The sequence below is a fragment of the Labeo rohita genome, chromosome 16 (genome assembly GCF_022985175.1).
Source record: "Labeo rohita strain BAU-BD-2019 chromosome 16, IGBB_LRoh.1.0, whole genome shotgun sequence".
Classification (NCBI taxonomy): Eukaryota; Metazoa; Chordata; class Actinopteri; order Cypriniformes; family Cyprinidae; genus Labeo; species Labeo rohita.
This window is the reverse complement of record NC_066884.1, coordinates 13,591,791-13,608,922: the sequence shown is the minus strand read 5'-3', so window position 1 is coordinate 13,608,922 and position 17,132 is coordinate 13,591,791. Positions and strand designations below refer to the sequence as shown.

General features: G+C 36.0%; 1 protein-coding gene across 1 annotated transcript; it reads left to right on the top strand.

Moving 5' to 3' along the window:
• Positions 1–3,771: 3,771 nt before the first annotated feature.
• Positions 3,772–15,225, top strand: rragca (Ras-related GTP binding Ca). The gene is made up of 7 exons (XM_051131835.1): positions 3,772–4,141; positions 5,622–5,825; positions 7,177–7,376; positions 11,748–11,862; positions 12,122–12,264; positions 12,711–12,859; positions 13,978–15,225. The coding sequence occupies exons 1-7, from the start codon at positions 3,962–3,964 to the stop codon at positions 14,127–14,129; spliced, it is 1,143 nt and encodes a 380-aa protein (XP_050987792.1). The 5' UTR covers positions 3,772–3,961; the 3' UTR covers positions 14,130–15,225.
• The last annotated feature ends 1,907 nt before the right edge of the window (positions 15,226–17,132 follow it).

Genomic DNA, 17,132 nt, shown 5'->3' with positions numbered 1-17,132 from the left:
TGCGATATACAGTTCTTAATGCACAAAGATATGACAGGTCGAAAGCAGAAAGTGGATGCTTGCTTAGAAATAATAATGAAATTTTGCCCAAAATAATGTATTATGTTTGGTATAGATTAATATTACGTGTAGATAATTAACGAATTCATTATATATTGTTTATTTTTGTATGTAAGTTAATATCACGAATGATATTCTATATATATATATATATATATATATATATACCTTCAGCTGTGCTCTTAACCACATTTCCTGTTTACAGAGGTGTCTACATCATTACGTCATTAGCCAACTGAACCATTTATTAATATCACATGTAGATAATTAACGAATTTATAATATATTGTTTAATATTTTATATGTAACAGATATTTAATATCACGAATGAATCGTAGCTTGAACTATGCTCGTAACTGCATTTCCTGTTTACGGAGTTGACTACGTCATTACATGTCATTAGCCAATGAAAGCATTTGTGGGCGGGGCGATGCATGTAGCCCCGCCCCACGTACAGCCCCGCCCCGTTCTGCAGGCTGCAGACGGGTATACTTGCTAAAAATCGCTGAGAGATTAGGATGAGACCGGAAGCCCGACCCAATACATTTACAAATGGCCACGCCCACTCTAACGGGAAGAATAAATTGGATACCAAAATATGCCACAGTTTCTTCCCACAGGCTTGAAATTAACTTATTTTACCAACAAATTTAAATTTCAATACTATTTGTATTAATTATGGTTTTGTACTTTTTTGTATGTTGTCTGTTGCCGTTATTGTCAGCTTAAAAATATTGTTTATCTGTTTATGTCACGCTATGGTACTAAAGAGAGTTTCTTTAAGAAACTATTCTTGTTGTTGTCTTACACTTGACTGTAAAGAGATGAATAATAGATGGGAAGTGTTACCTCACATTACAAGGAGACAGACACAGCCATTTGAAAGTTCTTATTTTAACAAAACAGTCCAGTGTTATTAATAATACAGCTCAAAATCTGACTATTTTAAGTGCTCACAGCACCATCTACTGGACTGTAGATATATATATTTTGAGTCCTCACACAAAATATACTTTATACTTCAACTTGAGACCTTAGCAGTTAAATGCTGCTCTAATCTGAGTGTTACGAACTTAATTGGTTATACTTATTTGTTGTTTTAGAAAAAGAAAGCATGAAGCAGAAAGCAATACATGTGTCGTCCAAACTACAAAACGGTTGATAAGATGAACTTGTTTTGTAAGACAGTTCAACATTCCTATTTGACTTTTGAATTGAAAGCTTTTACTATTATCATTTCAAGAAATCTTAATTAAGATCCCATTTATACCCAACATTCTGGTCATTAAATGTAACCCAGGACCACAAAACCAGTCATAAGGGTTGATTTTTTAAAATTGAGATTTATGCACTATATGAAAGTTATATATTTGGCCGTTATATATAACTATTTGAAAATCTGAAATCTGAGTGTGTAAAAATACCAAAATATTGAGAAAATCACTTTTAAAGTTGTTCAAATGAAGTTGTTAGCAATGCATATTACTAATCAAAAATTAAGTTTTGATATATTTATAGTAGGAAATTTACAAAATATGTTTTTGGAACATTATCTTTACTGAATATCTTAATGATTTTTGGCATAAAAGAAAAATCGATAATTTTGACCCATACAATGTATTTTTGGCTATTGCTAACAAATTTACCCGTGCCACTTAAGGGTTAATTTATATTTTATCAATTTAATTGATCTGTTCTTCTAAAAACCAAACTAAAGTGCAACAGTTTTGTAATGTGACTGAGTATACAGTACAGCGGTGCATATACAGTAATAAAACTGAACAATAACAACATTTAGTTTAGTCTGCCATGTGACATTGCTCAGTCAATGTTATGTCTGAAGGCCTAACCTTTAATCATCCTGTCGTTCACATAAACTGGCACACATATAGTCATATACACATATAGTGGCATAATTTTCATTCTAACAGTAAACAACAGACTGTTTAATAAGGCTTTTAAAGTCTAAAAATAGTTATTCAAATTAAATTAGTCTTAATGTCATATGAACATTTTTACATGGTAAATAGATATAACCAGAGCATAACAAATGATCAGAGATGTTAATTCCAGTTTACCCATTTGAAAGATTATGTCTGTGTTATGTCATAAATAAAATATATCACAATAGGCCTACAACTACCATATTTGTGACCCTTTGAAATTGAATAAATAAGCTTTACATTGATGTATGGTTTGTTATGATAGGACAATATTCGGCTGAGATACCACTATTTGAATATCTGGAATCTGAGAGTGCAAAAAAATCTAAATACTGAGAAAACTGCCTTTAAAGTTGTCCAAATGAAGTTCTTAGCAATGCATATTACTATTCAAAAATTAAGTTCTGATATATTTAAAGCAGGAAATTTACAAAATATCTTCATGGAACATGATCTTTGCTTAATATTCTAATGATTAATAGAAAAATCAATAATTTTGACACATACAATATATTTTTGGCTATTGCAACAAATATATCCATGCTACTTAAAGGGGTCATCGGAGTCCCATTTTCCACAAGTTGATATGATTCTTTAGGGTCTTAATGAAAAGTCTATAATATACTTTTTTTATATAAATTCTCAATGGTTGTGTAAAACAACACCCATTTTACCTTTAGCTCTGCAAAAATCATCCCATTCTGAGGGATTTTTCCTTTAAATGCAAATGAGCTCTGCGTGCCCCGCCCCTCTCTTCTCTCTGTGGAGCCACACGCTGCTCTGAGAGATTGTTTACTTTAGTTGCGAAACTTGCTAACTAGTATGTTATTAGGAAAGGTGATTGCAGAGATCTAGAAAAACCCTTATACTCACTTCTGCTGCAGGTGAAGCTGGATCACGAATGATTTTGCGTGAAGATAGACGCATTTATGTAGATGGGGAGGTGCATTCCCTTCACAAACAAACATAATCCACTGCATCTTCAGCAGTTCAGATGTCGGGAGTAAATGTTCATTATTACATCCAGCAACGCACCTTAATCGCTCAATCGGATATTCTTGTCAAACTTACATCCCTGCCACACCGACAGGCATCTGAAAAGGGCTCGATTTGAAAAAGGGGGTATTATTTTTACAGATTAATTAAAAACCACTGCATGGATTTTTATCATTATAGGGTTGATTTGTACACACACTGCAACACACATTGTCCAGACAACATGTAAAAGTGAACTTTGGGTCACATTTGGCATGCATAATGTTAAAAGGGTATATTAACCAATTTATAAATATTAATTTAATAATAAAGATGAACAGGTGGATGTTATTATTTGCAACTTTCTATTTGATTTTCCCACTAGTTACTTTAACTTATTTATTTATTTGTTATTTACTCACTCATTTATTTATTTTTTAAAGAAGAAAGCGCATAGTTTGTTTCTTATCCAAAAAGCAAAATGTAGTCTATGTGCTGACTTAGCTTGGAAAATGGGGTTAAACTAACATTTATATATGAACATTTATAAACAATTTTTTAACACCTACCAACTAATCTTTTTAGCATTTCAAGAAAAGAAATACCGTTTCAGGTGAAAGGTCGGAAAAAAACACCCCCATTCACACAAATCGGTTTGTCAGGTGACCATCAGGCACATGACTTGGAAAGATCCACCCGCATTTTCAACAGCTTACTAGAGTGACACTTTATTTGTCCAATCAGCGTGCGAGTTACCGGGCAGCCGTCCAATCACACTCGAGTGCCGATCTTAAGTGGGCGTTTCATCGAGAAGGGAAACACAAGAGACTGAAGATTTAAAGGAGAATCCATAATAAGTTTGCTTTCATCTGTTTATACGACAACGAGGTTTTATGTTTGTTCACCGAACATTAATTTCGTGCTGGTTGGATTACTAAAAACCGGCCAGGTCATATTTTAAAGGGGTTGGGGAGGGGGTTAACATGTCGATCCAGTACGAGGCACCGCTGGCGGACAGCTACGGGGTGGCGGACTCGTTTCCCAAAGATTTCGGATATGGAGAAGAAGAAGGAGACATTGAGGACAGTCCTAGTCCCTCCGACAGCAAACCGAGAATCTTGCTGATGGGTTTGAGGAGGAGCGGAAAGTCCTCTATCCAGAAGGTAGGAGGAAGAGATGATATTTAGACCATCTTGGTTCTCCTCCCCCTGCTGACTTCTTAGCCGAACGAGTTAGAACCGGGTCAGAGCCGCTCCGGGCTGCCTGGCTGTCAGTGGGCACGGGCAAGATCACCACGCAGAGCCCTTACAACCAACCTATTTCTTAAGCAGTTGTAAATTTATGGAGCCGGATGCCATACAGGCCTAAATTCATCACACGCTCTCATACAGTTGGCTAGGAAGGATATACGCATCATATGTGCGTGCCATGTTTATGTTATGATATCTCACCCGGCTTTGAGGTGGCACGTGATTTAATATTCATATTCATTATTCACCACACCCTCTCAACGCAGATTATGTAGATCATACGAACAGAAATGTTTGACTAGTAGACACTTTTCTGAAATTTAGAAGTAGTTCATACTTGAGAAGCATCAGTTTGTTCACTAAAGTGCATCTCTCATGTATTACTAGTGTTGGTTTAGGAAATATAGCCATTATAGATGCACTCAGTAATAAAAAAAGCATACATAAAGTAGTGAACATAGCTTTTGACATATTATTAAAATCCCGAACAATCACGTGGGTTGACAACTACACAGTCTAGTAGAAAAAGTGTTTTATTGTACATGGAGCGGGTCGCCCCCTCTTGGGTGCTGCCATTGTGAGGTCACATGACCTACAGTGTCATGTTTTGATTGAGGTACTACTAGTGATAATAACAATAGTGGTATTTTTAATAGAGATATAAATAGTACCAAACAGTATAACAACAAACAGCATACAAACGAGCAATTCTTGTCTTTGTCGGTAGTCACGACTCCCCACAGTTTCCACACCACTAGTTAAAAAATAAATGCTGCATCATCAAGCACTAAACACGAACACATGACAGTCATAACTGCCGTAACGTTAAACACACAAATGCCGCAAGGAGAGAACTCATAAGCATTGCATGGGGAAAATTAAAAAAAAAAAAAAAAAACTCATTGACGTATCCCTTGACCACAATGAAAAGTGTGTAAGGAACGTGTTGTTGTTGTGGTCACTTTTCTGGTGAAGTGACTTGTGTTCATGTGTCTGTTTGGCGACAGAAGTAGTAAGCATCCTAACTTCTGATTTAACTTTTATCACTATTTAAACAACCTTTTCAAAACTTGTATATAGTTGCATTATATTTTTTGTTTTTGACTTCTTTTATCCATAATTTTAAAACCATGGTGTCAGTATTAAGTCCAAAACCATTGGTGCCCTTAAACTTTGTAATGCATACTTATGGCATGCCTATATGATTTAAGAATGTAGAATTTGAAGCCCTTGAGACTTAAATCTTGCCACTAGTAAGCTCCTCAAAGTCTGTGAAGCATGTGACTGGGCTTTTAGTTCGATTTCACAACTGTCTGACTTTATCACTCTCCCACTGGAGGTGAAACGGCACTTTGAGAATGCTTTAATGTGTCAAATGTCTTTGACTTATTAGGTGGTGTTTCATAAGATGTCCCCCAATGAGACCCTGTTTCTCGAGAGCACCAACAAGATCTACAAAGATGACATCTCCAGCAGCTCCTTTGTCAACTTCCAGATTTGGGACTTCCCTGGACAAGTGGACTTTTTCGATCCAACTTTTGACTATGAGATGATTTTCAGAGGAACTGGGGCCTTGATATTTGTCATCGATGCACAGGTGAAACAGGAAATTCAATACCTTGCCCAAACAGCATAGTGATGTAGTTCTGCCAGTAATTCGAGATGGCTGGATTCTTTTGTGAAATGTTATAATTACAAATCAAGTCTATGTCTTATTCAATAGTGGAATAGAGGGTTTTCACGACGTGCCATTAGTCGGCCATATTGGCGGCACTGGATGTAAACAATGCCAGTGAACTGAAAGAAACTCGCATATTTTGCTAATTATTGCTGCTGAAAATGGTCAATTATTGTCATGTTTAGCACTGTACTAATCGGACCAGGAAAAACATTTGGAGTACTATAGATTGCCAAAACTTATAACAAATCATGCAGGAGAGTGCAAAAAAATGTCTGAGGAACAAAAGGTGTTTGTGGTTGGCCGAACTGAACCAGGATTTCCAGGGCAAGAATCTTGACAACATTCGTGTTCGTTCTTATCATTTCCAGTCAGATAGGTAGGCTAATATTAGCCTAATATCCTAATTAATACTGCTTGTATGTACGTAACTTTACTTTGTCAAAAGTTTGCGCCCTTTCCTGCTTACTAAGTCCTTCTCTATATGACATAGCAAACAACATATTCAGTAGTACATTAACCGTGCAATCCATGCTGTTGTTTACATCCAAGTATCTCCAATATGGCCGCGCATCCTACCTGGACTTAAGTGCAAACCTTCTACATGTAAAGTTTTATCCAGTCATTAATCAGTCAATAAAGTTGTCATTGCGAAAGGAATTTTTCTTCTTTTTTACTTCTGTAGTACGGAAAAAAACTCTTTGGACCAGTAACTGTTTGTTTACACACTTTCTTCAAGTGTCTTCTTAATTTTTAGGTGAACTCTCCCTGTAATGGTTGTAAATATTTGGCTTATTTAAATCTTGGCATTGAGTTCAGACATTCTGGTTTCATTTAATTGAATGTTGTTTGTCACTGAGGCTTAGCTCATTGGATCACATTGGCTTAAGGTAAAAATAGGTTCAAGATTGACTGTTTCTGCTGATACAGGGAAGTCCGTGCTGTTTTCTCTGAGCCCTTCGTTCTTACTTCTACTGCTGAAAGTTATTTTAAAGCATGTGGTCGATTAGATTGCAGGTTTGCAAACCCTTTTACTAGTTGAAGTCTCAACTACAGCAGCGTGTGATATCACACAAAGAGATGTGTTATTTTATGAACAAGAGCTGTTGAAATTTTTTTTCTGCTATTTAAAGAAACTTTCTTCTGCATGTATGTGTATAGTTTTTTTTTTCTTTTGTAAATATATATAATGCATTTTCTCGAAACCTGGCCAACCTTTATGTTGTGCATTGCCAATTCATGCATTTTGCATTCTTCCTCTGTATCACAGGATGACTATGTGGAAGCCCTTGGTCGACTCCATCTAACAGTATCACGCGCCTACAGGGTCAACCCAGAGATAAACTTTGAAGTTTTCATCCACAAAGTAGACGGCCTGTCTGATGATCATAAGATTGAGACCCAGCGGGACATACACCAGAGAGCTAATGATGACCTGGCAGATGCCAGCTTAGAGAAACTACATCTCAGGTAAATGTTTGTATTAGGGGTGGGAATATTTAGGTACCTGATGATTCGATTCAAATCGATTCTTGGGGTCACGATTTTTATTTTCATCATGATTCACCAGTTTTTCATCACATTTTTTGTGCACAGTGGACATCAAATGCACCAGTATTTTAACACAAAAACACACCAGTCTATAGTATGGGTAGTCCTGACTCAAGAAATCAGTGTTTCCTAATAACTATTATCTTCCTAATAAATCACAAATATTTTACACTTCCCATTAGGGATGTGCCCGAATCCCAATACCATGTTTGGAAAGGAAATGACATGTACTACGGAACCTCTAAATGGAATAAATATGAGCTTTCTCTTACAATTATGACGTTGGGTAATTATTATCCTTTATATAAATTGCGGGCATCAGGGAGCCATTATTGTATATGTATACTCACATTTTACTTTCACTTTTGAGATTCGAGACTCTGTGTACTTACCACAGTTTTACAAGATTAGATGTTTGTCAGATTTGCTCGAGATCTGCAAGTCATTCGCCATCGTCATACCAGTCACCTCTCCTTACTCTGTTTATGTGGTAAGAGAAATTGTATGTACTCTAATGTAGCAGGCTACCGTTAAGCTGCTAACCATGGCCGTTTAGGGGCTCTGTAGAACGTGTTTTCATTTTCAGTGCCTTTGTGAATACGGATTTGAGTGCATAACTACTTCCCATAATAATAAAAGATTAATAATTACTTGCCGTTGCCGAAAATGGGGCAGGGTGTATGTTTTTCTTTTTCCATTGCTGTTGATGTTTTTTTTTTCAACAACATCATGTTTTTAGTATTATTAAGCCTACGCTATTATTATTATTTTATTAACTAGAAAATCAATTTTTGAAATTTGTGAATCGATGCGAATTGCTAGAAGACTAAATCGCGATTCAATTTTGAATGTTTTTTTTCCACTCCTAGTTTGCATTTTTGTTTTAATGCTGTTTATTGATTAAAATACTTCATGAACCATAATATGTACTTCTATTTATGCAATCTGAGATTGAATAAAAATCCTACACTGATGTTTTTTTTTTTAAAGAGGACATCGGATGCCCATTTTCCACAAGTTGGTATGACTCTGTAAGGTCTTAATGAAATGTCTGCAAAATGCTTTTTTTCAGTTCCTCAATAGTTGTGTAAAACAACAACATTTTTGCCTCGTCAAAAACAGCTCTGTTCACAGCACTGTTTCGGTGCATGTCTCTTTAAATGATAATGAGCTACTATTGACTCCACCCCTCTCTTCCCTTTTTTTGTGTATTCGGTGGCAAATTACCATCAAAACAAAACAAATCCACTGTGTCCTCAGTGGTTCTGATGTCGGGAAAACCTTGTATGTGCACTTTTACATCCAAATACAAAACACCTGCATTGCTTTCGAGACGTTGTCGCTACAGCTGCTTGAGCACGGAGAAAATGGTGGACAGCATACAACTGGCTGAGGGCTGAAATATGCTAATATGGGACAGTCCATCAATGGTCGTGGGTGGCGCCCGAACAGTATGATGTCATACTGCTTAGAAAATCAAAACGGCTTGAAATTTGAGACTGTTTAGGTTTTTGGAGGGTGTTTAAAAAAAAAAAGGAGTGAATGGATTTTTATCATTGTAGGGTGGATGTGTCCACACACTGCTAAGACACATTTATATGTAAAAGTGAGTTTTGCATCCGATGTCCCCTTTAAAATTATAATTATTTTTTAATATGATATTCTTTAATGCTTTAATTTTGCAGAACAGATAATATGTAAATATGAGGGAAACTGGTTTCTGAAATCTGTTTGATTTTCGTTTTTTGGTCTGTTTATTTAACGCCACTAAGAGCAGAGAAACTGTTAAGTCAAAGCTCTTTTGTTGACTTAATGGGTGTAATGGATTGATATGGAAAAGCCAGTCTCTAAGGAAATGGTGATGTTAGTTTTTTCATGAGCTCTGTGTTAAATCTCAGCGATTTATAGGCTTTGGAAAAATTAATCTGGTTATCAGATTTTAAATAGAGTGCCACTTATGGCTGAATCCAATTGCGTTGTTTTTCTGCTGTCTTCACTAATGCTTTAGAATCTCCTGGTACTTTTTACTGAATGTGAAGATGAATATGCAGCTCTGCATAGGAGTGTCTGCTTAATGGTGCATTTTCTGGAAATATTTGTATTTACATTTGTATTATTTGTCTGTATCAATCCAAATATAACATCTTTGATCACCTCAGTTAAAAATATATATATATTTTTACTACATAAAAGCATGAAACAGTTGTCAGAAAGGTTGAAAAAGTATCTTTTTTTGTTTGCTGTTTGGGTTACTATACTTTTTGGGAACCAATATAGGTATAGGTTAGATTTTAGCATTTTGTGCCCGCCTGGCCTTTTTAGGACTTAACATCTAGGAAATCCAGAAGCTTGTTTTCCTTCAGCTCTGTACAGCAATAGTGTACAGTTCAAGAGGCTTGAGTGATTAGTGCCTCATGAACAACATGCAAGGTTGAATTTCAAGAATACTTAGCATGTTCTGCATACTGTGAGCATCAGTGTCAGCTTTCTCTGTGGTCTTAATAGCTAACACAACCCTGATAATATGAATTGTTTTTTAAGTAGGACAGAATATTGCTGGCTGCCGTCTCATTTATTCAGAATTAACCTTAATAATATAATCCTCAAATGAATGTGAATATTTAAAATTACTCACACTGCAGTTGCTTAGTTTTGTCACCTTTCATAATTGGCACCTACTGTCATTTCTTACAAGTTATATTTGCACATTAGGCCAGTGTGATACTAAAGGATATTTTATTATGTTAAATGTTGTTGTCCAACACTAGTGTCCAATTCTAGTGTCCTTTATCCTTTTTCTGTTCGTTTGGCAACAGATTTGTTTACACTGCGATATTTATCTCCCCAAATTATAGTCAATAACCGTGTTTTTACATGAGTACAGGGTTCGTACAAGGTGCTTAAAGTGCTTGAATTTGAAGCCTTGAAAACCCTTGAAAAAAGCAATATTCTTGAAAAGGTACTTGAAAAGTGCTTGAAAGACAATGCATTTATAAAATAAGTGTTTAATTTTTTATTATTTTTTATGTGTTTATTTGAAAAACAGATAACTTTAAGATAATTTTTAAAAAAAAATCATGTTTTTTTATATCTTAGTTGTATTAGTTTTTTTAATTTTTTTAGTTATTTTTACTTAATCAAAATAACCCAACTGCAGTTTGATTGAGATTAAATGCATAATGAAAAAACATTTTTGAAAATTGTTAAAAACATTTGTTTTTGCAAATGGACTCTTCATATCTTTTCATGCAAAGTTCCCACAGTTAAAAAAAAAAATCTTTTCTTCCTTTCTCTTTCTTTCTTTCTTTTTTTTTTTTTTTTTTTTTTGCTTATTTAGGTTAATGTCATAAAACATCAAGCTAAACCAGTAGTAGTACTGACAGTGTCGTGTAAACATGGCTGAAGACACAAAATGAGAATAGATGAAGCAAATCAAGTCACTTAAGCTGGAACCGCTCCGATTGATTTAAACTCATGACTTCTTTTCATTTCAAGCGATTCACTAGCAAAAATCAGATCAAATAAAAAAAAAATTCAAATTCAACATCGCTTGTAATGATTTTAAAACCATTGCACCACAACATAATTCAGTAGACTAGTTTCGAAGTCTTTCCGTCGGATTGTTTATAGCGAATTATTTGATTCAGATCAGGCTTTAAATCATGTATCACAAATCATTTGATTTGATCATTGCTGATTTGCGTAACATTATTCAAATTGGGACTTCAGAGCGTGGATTGTGAATAATTTGCTTTAGATCTGAACTTCGAAGCAGGTTCGCAAATCTTTTTTTCTGATTTTTTTTTTTTCTTAAACAGCAGAAAACATCAAACCATAAGTGAGATCTCTGATTGAAGTCCTTGAAAATCAAAAAAGTAGACCTGAAATTTTATTTTTCACTATCTGTGCGAACCCTGTGAATACCCTATGAGACGGGCATTTTGATTAAGAAGAGCATTTAACAGTTTGCCACAACAGTTTGCACATATCCATGTGATATTGCAGTTGTCAAGAGTGAATGTTCAGTCCTCAGAAATGTTTCTTTAGCCACCCTGCAATTTGTTTTTGTAATAGTTGTACTGTTTACACATGTGGCGCAAGGTTTGATCTGTGCCTGATAATGGGGGGGAAAAACTCAATCGGTTCATTGTGTAAATAGTGAAACCGAAGAAACAAAACTAAGAAAAGCATTATGTGATGTTTGAACCACCATTAAATGAGAATTTTATTCTCTTGGATAATACGCTTGACATTCTTTCTAATCGAATGCTTTTTTTCTGTCCTCTACAGTTTCTATTTGACTAGTATATATGATCACTCCATCTTTGAGGCCTTCAGTAAAGTCGTCCAGAAGCTTATTCCTCAGCTTCCCACGCTGGAGAACCTTCTCAACATCTTTATATCTGTATGTGTCTCTACCTCAAAACTTTGACTTAATGATGGTTGCACCTTGTTCCATTTCCTCTTTGGTCACTCTGTTATTGTCATTATGAAGAATATATATTGTTGTTGTTCCTGCGGTGGAAATGGCTTGTTCACTTTCCATCTCTGATGGAGTCACACTCATGAATGTTTTATTATTCTCTCAATGCTGTAAGATCCCATATCAAACCCTGCAGGGCATTATGCAACGTCTGCGTGTTTGTGTGTTTCTCCACTAATAGAATTCAGGGATTGAGAAGGCGTTCCTGTTCGACGTCGTCAGTAAGATTTACATCGCCACCGACAGTTCACCGGTGGACATGCAGTCCTATGAGCTCTGCTGTGACATGATCGATGTGGTCATCGACGTCTCCTGTATTTACGGGTCAGCCTTGTATATTATTTCTACTTGCATATAACAGTACATGCACAATATGTCCATGGTTGTGACATTAGAGGCTCATATCAGTGGTGTGTGGTGGTGTTTTGAAATAGGGAGGCAAAGTCCACAAAGTTTTTTTTTTTTTTTCTTTTTTAAATCAAATGTAAATTCATGTCCCAGTCACATTTTTCCGATCATCTGTCATCAGAGCTTGATAAATATTGATCACAGCCACGGAATCTTACTTTAAATTTCACCAAGCTGATTACTCACTAAAAACTCCCACAGATGATGTTTTCATGCCTTTTATAGTCATATTTTGATGTAACAAAGTGGTTATATCTAAATGTGTGAGTTGTTTCCTTATTTTTTTTAATTAGTCTTCCCATTAACACCATTACATTGTTCATTCAGACTGATTGAGTGTTTTGAATGTTTTGATCGCATAGATTAAAGGAGGATGGCAGTGGCAGTGCTTATGATAAGGAGTCTATGGCCATCATCAAACTCAACAACACCACAGTGCTCTACCTGAAAGAGGTCACCAAGTTCCTCGCCCTGGTCTGCATCCTGAGAGAAGAGAGCTTTGAGCGCAAAGGTACACCAAAGCATAGTTACAGTTGAGGTCAAAAGTTTACATACACCTTGTAGAATCTGCAAAATGTTAATTATTTTACCAAAATAAGAGGGAAATATACCAAATATATAGTCCACATATATCATATAACATATAGTCTACAAGAGAAAATAATAGTTGAATTTATAAAAATGACCCTGTTCAAAAGTTTACATATACTTGATTTTTAATAGTGTGATCCACAGCTATGTTTTTGTTTGTTTATGAGTTGTTCATGAGTCCAGTGTCTGTCCTGAACAGTGCAGAAAAATCCTTTAGGTCTAAATCCTTTTCTGCTTTTTTGTTTATTTAAACCCTTTCCAACAATAGCTGTATGTTTTTGAGATCCATCTTTTCACACTGAGGACAATTTAGAGACTTGTATGCAACTATTACAGAAGGTTCAAACGCTCACTGATGCTTCAAAAGGAAAACCGATGCATTAAGGGGGTGAAAACTTTTGAAATCTGAATATCAGTGTAAATTTAACTTATTTTGCCTTCTGGGAAACATATAACTATCTTCTGTAGCTTCTTAAGGGCAGTACTAAATGGGAAAAAATATGATATTAAGGCAAAATAAGAAAAATGTACAGATCTTCATTCTGTTCAAAAGTTTTCACCCCCGGTTCTTAATGCATTGGTTTCCCTTTTGGAACATCAATGAGCATTTGAACCTTCTGTAATAGTTGCATACGAGTCCCTCAGTTCAGAAAAGATGGATCTCAAAATCATTCAAATACACAAAAACGCTGAAAAACCAAAGAATTTGTGGGCAGCTTAACTGTCCAGGACAAACAAGGGACTCATGAACAACTATCACTAAACCAAAAAAAACACACAGCTGTGGATCATTCAGGTAACAACACAATATTGAGAATCAAGACTATATGTAAATTTCTTTTACGTAAAAATATATCTCATTCAGGTCAGTACTAAAAAAAAACAACATGCATTTTGTTCGATCCCTTTTATTTTGGTAAAATAATTAACATTTTGCAGATTCTGCAAGGTGTATGTAAACTTTTGACCTCAACTGTATATGTGTCTTTCACAGTAGTGGTTTTCTATTATGTTTCAATTCTCCTTTTTGTGCCATAGGATTAATAGACTACAATTTCCACTGTTTCCGGAAAGCCATTCATGAGGTGTTCGAGGTGGGCGTTTCCACCTCAAGGACAAGCAACCAGCCCACTGGCACACCTCTCATGAAGACTGTTGCCTTAAACGGAACCCCTAGGAGCACTGTGTAGAAAGATAGCGATAAAGACAATGATGAAAAGTGTGGAGATGATGGAAAAGGTAACAAAAAAGAGAGACAACAAGATGGGCTGCATTCTGAGTATGCCGACCAACATTACTGCTCCCAAATGCTTTGAAAGTCACTAAAATAAACTTGCTGCAGTAGGCGGGGCAGAAATGTAACGTGGGTAAGCTTGCAAAGCTACGGATGGATGGAAGGGAAGAGGCACAAAAGAAGGCGGAACACTTTTTTTGTGACTAAAAGGCATTAACAAACTGTTCCTCAAGAAAAGACCGCAAACAAGTAACAAAGTGCAAGTCACTGAGGAAAAAAAAACAAAAGCACAGCAAGAAACCTCTCACCCTGTCAGGCCGAACCGCTTGGCAACTTGGATGAATGCTGTATGATACGCTGCTGGTCATTTAACACAGTAGCCAAGTTTAAACGCATACCTGGTTTACTCCTCAACATGTGAATGTGGCAGACTTCTGTGAAAATTTGTGTGTACACTTCTAAAGCCTTACGTAGAGGAGGCCTGTCTGATGCAAGCCCCTAGTGCACACATGCACAGTTGGTCACCTAAACAGCCCATGTATTGTGTATGAAAGGTTAGTAAAGGGATTGAAATGTGTTTTGAACTTGTCTTGAGAATGTGTGTTTGTGTACGTGTGCACATGTATGTATGCAGTGGAGTGGGTGGGTGTTGCATATGCACCGGTTCGGGCCCAGAGATGTTGTGAAGTCACATGGGAGAGCGTTTGCGACCCCGAAGACTGAGAAAGAGCTGTACCGTCCCATTTGACCTCTGGGACACTGTGATTGCACTTACCTCAGAGGAAGTCAGGGATCCTAACTAACAAAATTCAGACTGCTATGCTGTACTGTTGCCCACCAGTTACGTTACGGCATCCTTGGCGTGTAGCTCATGCAATCCGAGGACATTGTAGGACGAATCTTAATTCCTTACATTCCGGTTCTGAGGTGCCAATGCAGTTTTGCTCAGATTTAAAACTCACTAATCTCTGCTTTCACTCTTCCAATCACCAATCAGCATGTTGTTTTTGATTCGGAGAAAATCTGCTGTAAAATAAAGATATTAAGTATAACTTAAGTGAGAGGACATTTGAATCGGTTAAATTCATTCCAAGCATGTCTGTAGAAATGCTTCATATTGTCTTGCAATCAGCTCAGCCTTTTCTAATTTCATTTAATGGAAATGAAATATGGAAAACACACACAAATTGATCTTCAAGCTTGCTTGTGATTCTTGTTTTTCAGACTACATATAGGACATAAATTATGCTTGTCTTGCGTTTTGCCAAAGGTGTTATCATTCACAAGAAATAAAACATGTACACACACCGGAAAGAGTATTCATGTGCTGTCATTGATTTGGTCCCATATTCAAAACCCTAATAATTATGTCTTGTAATTATTATAGATCATTAACTTATTATGCTTAACTGGGACCTGTTACTTAAAAGGTTTAGGACACTTGCTGAAGGGAAACAAATCATATGTGCACATCTTCAAAGAACAATTCGTTCAAAAAGTAACTTTAAAAAATAGGTTACCTGTTGCTCCAGAAGAGTTAGGAATGGCTTCAGCACAAATAAATGTATAATAAATGTCAAAGCCCACTTTTTCAATAGAGGGTTGGCGCTTATGTCACGATTTGGTCAGTTATCCGGATGTGCAGCCATGTTGGTCATACTTGGATGTAAACAACAGCGTGGATTGCACGGGTAATGTACTACTTAATACGTTGTTCTGCTAATTTATGCTGTCTAAACCAAAGAAAAAAAAAAACGTGGAAGCTGCTATATTTTGACAAACTAAAGTTAATAGGTGGTAAAGATACATATGAGCAGCATCAAGATATTAGCCTAATATTTCACCTACCTGACTAGAAGTGACAAGAACAAACACGCATGTCAAGATTCTTGCCCTGGAAATCCTGGTTCAGTTCGGCTAACCACAAACGCCTTTTGTTCCTCAGACAGTTTTTTGCACTCTTCTCCTTGATTTGTTATAACTTTTGGCAGTCTATGATGCTCCAAATGTTTTTCCCAGTCTGACTGACTAGTACAGCCCAAATAATTGACCATTTTCAGCAGCAATAATCAGCAAAATATGCAAGTTTCATTCGGTTCAGTGGCATTGTTTATGTTCAGTGCCGCCAATATGGCCGATTGATGATGCATCCTGAAAACACAGTATACCGTGAATGACGAACACTACAGAAGCATCATAAAAGTGGTCCATGTGATTCTTGTTAAATATTCCAAGTCCATTTTCAATTAATTCAATATTGTGGAAGTCAAACAAACTGAATTTGAAGTCCTTTATATCCACAGAAAGTCTTGACATTCACCCGCTCTGTTGGCGACGTCACGCAGCGATGACGTTCGAATCAGAAACAAATCGTTCTTTTGAGTCAAATCTTCTCCAGTTCACACAATCGGTTCAGCATGATTCATTCACGTATCAGAATGATTCGGTTCTAGAGTTCAATCTACTAGCTCCTGATTAGTCAGCCGTTGTGTGGAAGATTAGCAATTAATAAATAACATCTTAAATATCTGACGTATTCATACACAAAGCTATTATAGATATTGGGAATACAGCACACTACTTCTTCAATACTACTTTTTAAAAAAATATATTTTTTATATTATTTTGTCGGGTCTGGAGCATGAGGGTGAGTGACTTATTACTTATTATTGATGATTACTGTTAATTTCGACTATTATTAATGATTATTGCTTAAACTACTCCTTTAGTATATGCTCATTATTAAGACACTCCATCACTTATGATGTTATATCATTTAGTTTTATGAGAGCATAAATAAATGTTTCTCTCGTTTCATTCTAAACGGAGTTTTTAAACATTATTCTTTTTTGACAATTGGGGGCGCCAGAGTACTGCAATTAAATTGTCCCAACAAAAACTCATGGGGTAAATTGGAAATATCACACTAACATACTTCTCTTACCATTCTACAACTTTA

Bases quoted from the DNA above. Each gene is read 5' to 3' on its own strand.
- rragca (XM_051131835.1), top strand. From the start codon at position 3,962: ATGTCGATCCAGTACGAGGCACCGCTGGCGGACAGCTACGGGGTGGCG. The intron at 11,863-12,121 runs GTATGTGTCTCT...CTCCACTAATAG, and splicing joins TTCTCAACATCTTTATATCT to AATTCAGGGATTGAGAAGGC. The intron at 12,265-12,710 runs GTCAGCCTTGTA...TTGATCGCATAG, and splicing joins GACGTCTCCTGTATTTACGG to ATTAAAGGAGGATGGCAGTG.